At 38.4% G+C, this 12,849-nt stretch overlaps 1 protein-coding gene across 3 annotated transcripts in view; it reads right to left on the bottom strand.

The window, feature by feature from the left end:
- The window catches only part of PCSK5 (proprotein convertase subtilisin/kexin type 5), a 507,981-nt gene that overhangs the window by 184,661 nt on the left and 310,471 nt on the right, over positions 1–12,849 (bottom strand). For all 3 annotated transcript variants that reach the window (XM_055426904.2, XM_088837941.1, XM_088837942.1), the window contains exon 13: positions 9,988–10,124. In XM_055426904.2, coding sequence (XP_055282879.2) covers positions 9,988–10,124 — 137 coding nt within the window. The remainder of the gene's footprint in view (positions 1–9,987; positions 10,125–12,849) is intronic.

Here is a 12,849-nt window from a genome sequence, read left to right as displayed (position 1 = left end):
ATATGGGAGTGGGTTGCCATTTCCTCCTCCAGGGGTTCTTCCTGACCCAGGGATTGAACCCAGGTCTCTTGCATTGCGGGCAGATTCTTTACTGCTGCACCACCTGGGAATGGCTCTTACTCATCAGGAAAATGAGGAAACTGCATGTCAAAATGGGTAGGAGAGGCTTAGACACATCTCACCATAAACTCCACCTTCTGTGCTGCAACCAGCTACCAGAAGGGCACACATTACACCCAGCTTCTCCCCCAAGGAATGAAAAGTTTGACCCCCACATTGGGTATCACAACTTTTAAGACCTGCATTTGAGTCCCCAAACCATGTAGCTCTGAAAGCCAGTGGGGCTTGAGTCCACTAAAGAGTTCACCACCATGGACTCTTACCCTTGGGTATTGTACAGAGGTGGTTGACTGCAAAGCACCCAGACTTTCTGTGAAATAGGCTTATTTGTTTAGCTTAAAGCAATGGCTGAGGTGTAGACATGTAATTTAACATACAGATAAGGACCTACTGAATACTCTCCAAAGATGGACGCTCATGGGAGCCATCTGTGTGTTCTCCCTTGGCCTCTCCATCTTGTTGGTACCAAAAAGAAAGGGGGTTGTACCCTCAGCTGGTACCCAGGGGACATCTCTAGGGTGCTGGCTCTGCTGGTTAGTGGGGCTTAGATTCACACATCCCCTAAGACTATGAATAAAATTGATAAACCTTTAGGCAGATTCACCATGAAGAAGAGAGAAAAGACTCAACGCAGAAATTAAAAAGAAGACATTTTAATTAATTGCAGAAATTAAAAAGGAGACATTTTAATTAATACAAAATTAAAAAGGCTCATAAGACTACTATCAGCAATTATATACTAACAAACTGAAGACCTACAAGAAATGAATGAATTCCTAGAAATATATATTCTACTAAGACTGAATCATGAAGAAATTGAAATCTGAATAGACCAATTATTGTAAGGAGATTGAATCAGTAATCAAGAACTTCCTAACAAAGGAATGTCCAGGATTAGATACCTTCACTAGTGAATTCTACCAAACAGTTAAATAAAAATTAATACCAATCCTTCTTGTGTGTGCATGTGAAGTTGCTTTAATCATGTCTAATTCTGTGTGACCCTATGGACTGTAGCCTGCCAGTCTCCTCTATCCATGGGATTCACCAGGCAAGAATACTAGAGTGGTTGCCATGCTCTCCTCCCATGGATCTTCCCGACTCAGGGATCGAACCTGTGCCTCTTAGGTCTCCTGCATTGGCAGGCAAGTTCTTTTTTTTTTTTTTTGTAGTTAATTTATTTTTTATTGGAGGCAAATTATTTTACAATATTATATTCGTTGGTTTTGCCATACATTGATGAATTTGCCCCGGGCAGGCAAGTTCTTTACCACTAGCACCACCTGGGGAGCCCGATCCTTCTCAAATTCTTCCAAAAAATAGAAGAAGGAATACTTCAAAACTCATTTTATGAGGTCAGTATTATTACTCCGATGGATTCCCAGGGGGCACAGTGGTAAAGAATCTGCCTGCCAAGGGTTTGATCATTGGGTTGGGAAGAGTCCCTGGGGTAGAAAATGGCTATCCACTCCAGGAGTCTTGCCTGAAAAATTCTATGGCCAGAGGAGCCTGGTGGGCTCCATGTGGTCGCAAAGAATAGGATGTGACTGAGCTGAGCATACATATTACTCTGATATCAAAACCAGATGTAAACATACATGCAAAAATCCTTAAAATATTAGCAAACTGAATACATCAATACATTAGAAGGATAATACATCATAATCAAATGGGATTTCAGGGATGAAAGCTTGTTTCAACATCTGAGAATCAATCACTCTCATTTTCCACAGTAACAAAATGAAGGCTTAAAACTCATAATTATCTCAATAGATGCAAAAAAGCATTGACAGAATTCAACATCCATTTATGAAAAAGACTTTCAACAAAGTGGTTATAGAGGGAACATCTGTCAACATAGTAAAGATCAGGAACAAGGATATAGGCAAGAAAAAGAAATAAAAGGCATATAAGTTATAAAGGAAGAAGTAAAACATTTGTAGACTACATATTACACACAGAAACCCCTAAAGACTCTACCAAAAAACTTAGAACTAAGCAACAAAGAAGTTTCAAGATACAAAATTAATGTATAAAAATCTTGTTGCATTTCTTTACACAAATGATAGACTATCAGAGAAAGCAATCCTATTTACAATTGCATCAAAAGAACAAAATACCTAGGAATAAATATAACCAAGAAGGTGGGATATCTGTTCATTGGAAACTGTAAGAAACTGATGAAATAAATTGATGACATGAATAAATGGAAAGATATTCCATGTTCATGAATTATAGGAATATTATAAAAATGTCCCTACCACCTAAAGCAATCTACAGATTCAATGTAATCCTTAGGAAAATTCCAAAGCCATTTTTCACAGAAAGAGAACAAAGAATCTTAAAATTTTTATGGAACCAAAAGACCCAAAATAGCCAAAGCAATCTTGAGAGAGAACAAAGCTGGAGTTATCATGCTCCCTGATTTCAAATTATATTACAAAGGTATAATAATCAAATAGTAATGGTATTGACATAAAAACAGATAAATGAATGAAACAGAGATGCACATGTATATAGTCAATTTATGACAAAGAAGCCAAGAATATATTGATGCAATAGAGAAAAGGTAGTCTTCAACAAACGATGTTAGAAAAACTGGACATCTATCTAACACCATGCACAAGAACTAACTTGTAAAAAAAAAAAAAAAAAAGAACTAACTTGTAATGGCTTAAAGATCTGAATGTAAGACCTGAAACCATAAAACTTCTAGAAGAAAACCAGTGGCACACTCCTTGACACTGATCTTGGGAATGATTTTTTGTATTTGACAACAAAAGCAAAGGGAACAAATGCATAAATAAACACATGGGAGTATATCAAATTATAGAGCTTATGCACAGCAAAGGAAATAATTAAATGAAAATGTAACTTATAGAAAATATTTGCAAATCATATATCTGATAAGGGGCAGATATCCAAAACATATAAAGATCTCATACAACTCAACATCAGAAAAGCAATCTGATTAAAACATGGGAAGAGGATCTAAATAAACATTTTTCAAAAGAGTACATACAGATGGCCAGCATGAAGAGCTGCTCAACATCACTAATCATCTAAGAAATGCAAGTTAAAACCACAATGAGCTATTATTTTACACCTGTTAGAATGGCTATTATCAAAAAGATAAGAAATAGCAAATATTGGTGAGGAAGTGGAGAAAAGGGAATCCTTATGTACTGTTGGTGGGAATGTAAATTTTCAGCCACTCTGGAAAAATTATGGGATTTCCTCAAAAAATTAAAAACAGAACTACTATGTGTTCCAGAAACTCCACTTCTGGAAGAAAAAACACTCTTTAAAAGTTATATGTACCCACATGTTCACTGTAACATTATTTAGATAGCCTAAAAAAGAAGGCAGCCCACATGTCCAATGATGGATGAATGGATACACACACACACACATATAGACACATACACATATAAATGTATATAGATAATATTTGGCCATAAAAGGGAATTTTTCCACTTGGGAAAACATGGATGGACCTTGCTAAGTGAAGTCAGATAGAAAATGACAGATACTATATGATCTCTTATATGTGAAGTCTTAAAAAAATTTTAAAAAAGATTGAACACGTAGATACACAGAACAGATTGGTGGTTGCTAGAGGCAGGAGGTGTATAGGAGTGGATCAAGTAGATGAAGGGGATCAAATGGTACAAACTTCCACTTAAAAATTAATAAGTCCTGGGGAAATAATGTACAGATTGGTGAGTATATTTAATAATAGTATATTGTAAACAACAAAGTCGTTAAAACAGTGTATCTTAAAAGGTCTCATCACAGGAAAAAAATTATGTGAGGTGATGGATGTTCACTAGACTTATTGTGGTTATTGCTTTGCAATATATACAAATATAAAATTGTACAATTGTATAACTAAAACTAATATGTCAGTTACCCCTCAATTAAAAAAAAACAGTCGGTATCCAAATCTTACATTCTTAAACTGTTACATACTTCTGTCTTCCTGGTCATTTCTAGGAGTATAAGAATATGAAGTTTAAAAATAAATGTATTCTGGGCCACATTCATTGTTTTCTGACATTTGTACTGGGCCAGCAGGCTGGTTTATATTTGGTTTGCCCTCTGCCAGCTTTTCTTTGGACTCACTTGTTAATGACTATGCTAATCTCAATTAGGGTATTATTCAGTCTTAGGATTTCAAGTCATAGACATTAAGTGCTGTCAAGAAATGAATGACTACCTGAAATTAATGACGTATCTGACTGCCTTTAGGTGGCAATGCAAAAAGAGAACCTCTTTTCCTTATGGCATCTCTCAAGTGCATAATTGGAGCACATGATACAAAGACACTATGGGAAATCCAATCCATCAGTCACTCTTAAATCTGGTCTATTTAACTTAAGATCATCTTGGATCTAAAAATTTACCCTTGTAAGTGTTTAGAGAGTGCTGACTCATAACTGATTATTTTCCCTTGGTGCCATTTCTGAAGTACATCATAAGCCCTCTGGGGACACCCTTGCTGGGCAATTTATCTTTTTATTTTTCACTTATTATGTAATTTTATTTCCTTAGGATCTCTGCCACAATTCACATCAAATGCTGCCATATTTGGGCTGTCAGTTATTTCCTCCCCTACTACTTTTTCCATTTGCTAAATTCTGTAGGAGATTTTGCAGTGGAAATGGCAATATCTTGTGAAGAAATAGCAGTATAATGCAGAATAAGAGAAAATCCATTCTGTTTGCTAACACTCAAATGCAATCTGCCCAAGGTAAAAATCAAAGATAGACTTAATATGCAATGGAACAAGAATAAGAAAAAAAATCCTACAAAAACCTTATTATGTTTTAATAATAAACAAGTGGGAAGAAATAAGAAATAAATGTAAACTCAGTTTAGAGCCATATCCATATATTTGGGAATGATTCTACTATTTAATTGGGCTAGAAGATTCTATATCTGCAACTGAATTACTAAAGAAATCCCACATTAATTGGAGGACTGTATGCCATAGTAACAATGACAGAAACATAAAAAAGTGAAAGTCCCTTTTCAAAATTGTGTCTAATCCTGATCTGAAAGGTTAGTTGAAAAAGGATACCTGAAGACCATGTGTTTCTATTAAAGCCTTCTGACCCCAGGTTGTATAGCATTAGGGTATCTCTTCTGGCACAAAGGAACATCTCTTAAGATGACTGGAGGTGACCGGGGTTAAACATTTAAACAGTATAAGGAGAAGTCAATGCTATGAAATAGACAACTCTAGATGATTAGAGCTACCAAGACCTTTTAATACAGATAATCACAATAAACTCTGGATAGACTCTGAACTCCTTGAGGGCAGAGCGAGCGATTAATAGCTTCACACCCGTGCATGCAAACCCCAGGTCTGTCATCAGTGTGCCCCTAGGGGCAGTCTGCTTGTGGGGAGGAGCATTTTATCACTGAGATGCATTAGAATGGTGATATTAAAGAGTTACTTTTATAACTGTCTCAAATTCTCAATAGATAACACACCTCTTATGTCTGTAGGATGCAGCTTTCTTGGTACACAGTTGCCACATCTAGACATTGTTTATCTCACTTAGATCTCTTGAGATGTAAGAGTGACACATGCTGATGGATCTAGTGGGAGCTGCCCTTTGGTCAGGGCAGCCCAGTCCAGCTACCATGCCTGCTACTGCCCCTGAGTGCCTTGACCCAGTGCATCTCCATGGCATGAGCAAGAAGCATGGTTTGAAGAGAAGAGGGAAGGAGGGGGGAAGGTCCTGGGAACTGAGATTAGGAACAAGTGAAAGCTTTCCAGTAACTAGGATCTAGTTTATTCAGATGTTTTCTATCAACCCTGCCTTGTTGACAAACATCTGATTTCTGAGTAAGATCTTGGCAATTATTACATATATGAAGACTCCTGCAGGTGTGCTGGGCTCAGATATGCTTTCACAAAACTTTTATCCTGATTCATTGTGATCTTGCTACCATGATGGTTTTGATTCCCTTGAGTCTGGGACCACTGTGACAACACAGATGAACCACATCATGGAATAAAGGATAAGAGATGGCTAAACTGTCTGCCCAAAAAATGGATCTCTCAGAATGAGTAACTTCCCCTGACTGGTGGGCAAAAGTGTGACAAATGTATGCATCAGGGGGACTTCCTTGGTGGTCCAGTGGCTAGGAGTCTGCTCTCAATGCAGGGGGCCTGGATTTGATTCCACATGCTGCAGGGGGCCTGGATTTGATTCCACATGCTGCAACTAAAGATCTTGCATACTCCAGTAAGATCCAACACAGCAAAATACATAATAAATTAAAAATAAATATTTTTTTAAAATGTACACTTCACTCTTCACTTTACTGTTTGCTTCTTTTGCCTGATACAACCCACAGTATCCAAATGATACATACCATTACAGTTAACTACAGAATGTTTGGGTTAATCTGTTCTGATCAAAAGAGGACTTAGAATTGTACACCAGTCCTATAATGGCCCTCAAGCCTTGTTCTTCTGCAGATGGACTAAACAAAGGATTAAGAAGCAACAACTTATTAGATGATGGAAGATGCGGCCACAGCTGGCTGGGAACTGGGGTAGTTATCAAACAGAGAGAGCATTTGTTACTGAGCCAAGTACTACTCAGGGTTCCACCACAGGCAACAAAGTTCAGTTCAGTCACTCAGTCATGTGTGACTCTTTGAGATCCCATGGAGTGCACACACCAGGCTTCCCTGTCCATCACCAATTCCTAGAGGTTACTCAAACTCATGTCCATAGAGTTGGTGATGCCATCCAACCATCTCATCCTCTGTTGTCCCCTTCTCCTCCCACCTTCAATCTTTCCCAGCATCAGGATCTTTTCAAATGAGTCAGTTCTTCTCATCAGACAGCCAAAGTATTGGAGTTTCAGCTTCAGCACCAGTCCTTCCAATGAATATTCAGGACTGATTTCCTTTAGAATGGACTGGTTGGATCGCTTTGCAGTCCAGGGGACTCTCTAGAGTCTTCTCCAATACCACAGTTCAAAAGCATCAATTCTTCAGCGTTCAGCTTTCTTTATAGTCTAACTCTCATATTCATACATGGCTACTGGAAAAACCATAGCTTTGACTACATGGACCTTTGTCAGTAAAGTAATGTCTCTGCTTTTTAGTATGTTGTCTAGGTTGGTCACAGCATTTCTTCCAAGAAGCAAGAAGCATCTTTTAATTTCATGGCTGCAGTCACCATCTGCAGTGATTCTGGAGCCCAAGAAAATAAACTCTCTCATTGTTTCCATTGTTTCCCATCTATTTGCCATGAAGTGATGGGACCAGATGCCATGATCTTAGCTTTCTGAATGTTGAGTTTTAAGCCAGGTTTTTCACTCTCCTTTCACTTTCATCAAGAAGCTCTTTAGTTCTTCGCTTTCTGCCATAAGGGTGGGGTCATCTGCATATCTGAGGTTATTGATATTTCTCCCAGCAATCTTGATTCCAGTTGGTGCTTCATCCAGCCTGGCATTTCTCATGATGTACTCTGCATATAAGTTAAATAAGCAGGGTGACAATATACAGCCTTAACGTACTTCTTTGCTGATTTGGAACCAGTCTTTGTTCCATGTCCAGTTCTAACTGTTGCCTCTTGACCTGCTTACAGGTTTAGCAGGAGGCAGGTCAGGAGGTCTGGTATTCCCATCTCTTTAAGAATTTTCTACAGTTTGTTGTGATCCACACAGTCAAAGGCTTTGGTGCAGTCAATAAAAAAGAATTTGATGTTTTTCTGGAACTCTCTTGCTTTTTTGATGATCCAAAAGATCTTGGCAATTTGATCTCTGGTTCCTCTGCCTTTTCTAAAACCAGCTTGAACATCTGGAAATTCACGCACTGTTGAAGCCTGGCTTGGAGAATTACTTTGCTAGTGTGTGAGATGAGTGCAATTGTGCAGTAGTTTGAACATTCTTTGGGATTGCCTTTCTTTAGGATTGGAATGAAAACTGAACTTTTCCTGTCCTGTGGCCACTGCTGAGTTTTCCAAATTTGCTGGCATATTGAGTGCAGCACTTTCATAGCATCATCATTTAGGATTTGAAATAGCTCAACTGGAATTCCATCACCTCCACTAGCTTTGTTTGTAGTGATGCTTCCTAAGGCTCACTTGACTTCACATTCCAGGATGTCTGGCTCTAGGTGAGTGATCATAGTATTGTGATTATCTGAATCATAAATATCTTTTTTGTATAGTTCTTCTGTGTATTCTTACCACCTCTTAATACTTCTGCTTCTGTTAGGTCCATACCATTTCTGTCCTTTATTGTGCCCATCTTTGCATGAAATGTTCCCTTGGTATCTCTAATTTTCTTGAAGAGCTCTCTAGTCTTTCCCATTCTATTGTTTTCCTCTATTTCTTTGTGTTGATCACTGAGGAAGGCTTTCTTATCTCTCCGTGCTATTCTTTGGAACTCTGAATTCAAATGGGTATATCTTTCCTTTTCTTCTTTGCCTTTTGCTTCTCTTCTATTCTCAGCGATTTGTAAGGCCTCCCCAAACAACCATTTTGCCTTTTTTGCATTTCTTTTTCTTGGGGATGGTCTTGAACACTGCCCCTGTACAATGTCATGAACCTCAATTCATAGTTCTTCAGGCACTCTGTCTATCAGATCTGATCCCTTGAATCTATTTGTCACTTCTACCATATAATCATAAGGGATTTGATTTAGGTCATACCTGAATGGTCTAGTGGTTTTCCCTACTTTCTTCAGTTTAAGTCTGAATTTGGCAATAAGGAGTTCATGGTCTGAGCCAGTCAGCTTCTGGTGTTGTTTTTGCTGACTGTATAGAGCTTCTTCATCTTTGGCTGCAAAGAATATAATCAATCTGATTTGGTATTGACCATCTGGTGAGGTCCATGTGTAGAGTCTTCTCTTGTGTTGTTGGAAAAGGGTGTTTGCTATCACCAGTGCGTTCTCTTAGCACAACTCTGTTAGCCTTTGCCCATCTTCGTTTTGTACTGCAAGGCCAAATTTGCCTGTTAGTCCAGGTATCTCTTGACTTCCTACTTTTGCATTCCAGTCCTTGTAATGAAAAGGACATCTTTTTTGGGTGTTAGTTCTAGAAGGTCTTGTAGGTCTTCATAGATATATCCAACTTCGGCTTCTTCAGTATTACTGGTTGGGGCCTAGACTTGGATTACTGATATTGAACACAGGGTGCTGCAAAAACCTGTTCAGTCTCCCATCTCACACTGCATTTGTACTTTTCCTTATTTTATGTTACAAATAAGGTTCATACATTAGCAGGAAGAGGGAAATAGGCCATGTGTGACAACACAGTCTGAGATGACCTGAAAAGAATTCTGTTGACATCATTCATTACCATGTTTCACATATCAGGAAAGTTTTCTCTTTACTTAGCTCTTGGTCTCATGCAGGACAGAATGCTATCACTCATTTTCTTTAGTGGCAACCAGTTTAGCTGGCTTAGGCCAAGCTCAAGGTCTTGTCTGCACTGAAAATTAAATTTAAAGCAAACTCAGAAAAAAGATATCGAAGGAAACCTGCCTGCTCTTATGACTATGTGATTTAACCATTGCACGTGCACAAGGCTGGCTTGTTTTTTGATAAAGTAATGGAAGGTGGTTAGAGTCATGGATCATAATTCTGAAATATCAATCAATAGCTGTCATGTTTTATCTTATCTTTATATTTAAAGGTCTTTTCTTGAATTCTTATCCTAAATTTTTACTTTCCTACTGGTAATCTCAAGAACTGGAGTACAGGAGGACAACTCGAGGCACAGAACCACATGATAAAGGATAAAATTGATATATGAATGTGAAACACATTTATTGGCCAGAATATACACTGTTTTTCTGTACAATAAATCAAATTATAGAAAGAGAGTTCTTACCTGGAGTCTTGAAGTTCCTCAGCTGAGAGGGAGTGTCATAAACTTCCAGGATCCAGTCACCAGCTGCTCGTTCTCCCCAGCAATGAATGGTCATGAACTCCCAATTTTTAAATCCTTCCATGGAATGATCAAAAAGCCTGAGAGAGAGCCATAAAACACTGTTTTTGTGTGTTGTTTAAAATCTAGTGAGGGTCCAGTCAAGACCATGATCAATGACCTCTCTGTATCCAACCATGTTCAGTTCAGCACTGGAGACTGTCTTCATCCTAGGCATCACCGATTCAGTTCAGTTCAGTCGCTCAGTCGTGTCCGACTCTTTGCAAACCCATGAATCACACCACGCCAGGCCTCTCTGTCCATCACCAACTCCCGGAGTTCACTCAAACTCATGTCCATCAAGTCATCACCAATTAGTAGATCCAAATACACACACACACATACATACACACACATAATTATTGGGAGACTGGCATGGGACTCGTCATGCAGTAACAAATCTGGGAGGAATAATGATGTGGGTATCAGGGAACCAAGGCTAAAACTCTACCCAGAAGCCTGGTAGTACCAAGTTGGAGATGTGGAGCAACTGAAGCTTGCTTACACTGCTGATAGATAACGCAAAATGGTGCAGCTGCTCTGAACAACAGTTAAACAGTCCTTACCATATGACTAAGCTATCCCCCCCCCACCAGATATTTATTTACCCAAGAGGAGTAAAGACATGTGTCCACACAAAGGACTCCACATGAATGTTCATAGCAGCATTACTCGTAATTGTCAAAAACTGTCAGCAACTGAGATGTCCATCGTCTGGTGAATGGATAAATATATTATGCTATATTCATACAAGGAAACACTCCCTAGTAATACAAATTTGAACAATTAATAACTGCAACAACATGAATGAATTTCAAAGGCATTAAGCTAAGTGGAAAAAGTCAGACACAAAAGATTATATACTATCTGATTCAATTTCATATGACATTATAGAAAACACTACTTAAACAGATCAGTGGTTGCCACGGGCCAGGAGGGAGGAGGCAGTGGCATGATGGAAGTTTTGGGAGTGGAGGAACAGTTTTATATCTTGAAACTAATGTATAGTTATGAAAGTATATATTTATCAAAACTTAGTTTTGATTGAAAGTGAATTATATGTAAATTACCCCTAAATGAAAAGATCATGCCCATTAATATTATCCAGTTCAGGAAGTCATGCCTGGAACTGCAGCCTAGATTCTGTCCTTCCAGTCTGTCTGATAATTTTCTAAGTTCCTAATTCCATGTATGAAATCTTTTTCTGCTTGAACCACATCCAGTTACTAGGATAGTATCTATCCTTCAGAGCAGATAAATACAAAGGTCATGACAACTGGATGATAGCTATTTATGACATACAGTCAATTTTCCTTGCTTTAATTTTATGTTCACCAAGGAAACTGGTGGCTATAATTTGAACTTCTGTGTGGTTCTTTCCATTGGAAGAAAAATATGCCATTCTAAAAACAAAACCAGTTTAATCTCATTGTAACTAATTCATAACAACTCTGATTTTTTTGTGTGTGTGTTATATAAATGTGTTTGAGGCTCCCTCTAAAATACCAGCTGGCTTCTCAAGCTGAAGGGTTGGATGGTGTAACTAGGGACTGTGTAAGGTAAGTGGCTGACACTTGGAGAAGAACAATAAACAGGAAAATCACCTGTTACATGTTCCGGAGCTTTTGAAAGAAGAAAAAAGTATTTTAGTAGCATTCTCAGTGTCCCATGTCCAGATAATTGAGAAGGCTGAGTTAAAGTTGAACAGATCTCTTTACTAGAGGACATTACAGATCTTTGGAATATTCATATATGTTTTGTGACTTTTTCATATAAGTTTTGAAAATCACTGCCTCCATTCATAATGAAGAAGGCCTTTTTCTTTTTTTTTTAGAATATCTGTACACTATCTGTAAAAGGTTACTTCTGAACAGAGGGGTGTGGCATTTCAATGAGGACCATGTTCGATCGGGGAGCCTTCCCTCATGCTAATAGAGATGGAAATGGTGGCTCCTTACATGAATGTCTTTCCATTGTAAATGATCTTCAATAGATCATGGGTGGTACATATATCCAGAAGATCCTACAATGCATGCACTATCACTGTAGGGCTTGTTTCACAAGTTAACGCTTGAAACTGGACTTGGCCAGGAAGAAATTGCTGGGCCATTAAACAACTGACTTACATATTGAGTCCTTCATGCAAAACCCAGAAAGCGTGTGTTGGCTGCAATGGAGACATAGAGGTAGAAAAGAAGGAATGTTTTCAAATAACTCTTCCTGCCAGAGAGACGTTACTGAAGCGAACATGTTGACACAGAAATGGATGGAGGCAGAAAATTGGTCTAGAACCACTTCTCAGCCCTTCTCAGTTCTAATTTAGGTTCCAGTTCATTGAGGCTGTTGTGCCATTTGAGGGCACTGAAACAACAACTTGTCACGGAATACCTTTCCAAGAGTGCTGAACTTAAAAGCAATTCCCAAACAGTTTAGACAGAACACTTGGCTCACTGCCTCAGGTCCAGAAACTACAAAGGAGACTTGAGGCTGCCATCACATGAGGGGCAGTCTTGTTTCCACAACCTCAGCCAACTCTTAATTACTCACGGGTCAGTTATTTGACTGCTGGATTAGCAGACCCTATGTTTCTTCCCTTACACCCTTTCCTCTCCAACTTTGAAAATCATTCCACTGCTATCAATCATTTTAAAATCACATTTGGAATGAAAATTAAATGTAAACTAGTACCCAGAAGAACTATCCATAATTCACTACTTAACAAAAGTGTCTTAAAGCCCAAATATAAATGGGCTTTGTCTCTCTGGC

Source organism: Moschus berezovskii, chromosome 7, assembly GCF_049115385.1.
Source record: "Moschus berezovskii isolate FMDL1 chromosome 7, NW_MosBer_1.0, whole genome shotgun sequence".
Taxonomy (NCBI): domain Eukaryota; kingdom Metazoa; phylum Chordata; class Mammalia; order Artiodactyla; family Moschidae; genus Moschus; species Moschus berezovskii.
This window is presented reverse-complemented; position numbering and strand designations above follow the sequence as displayed.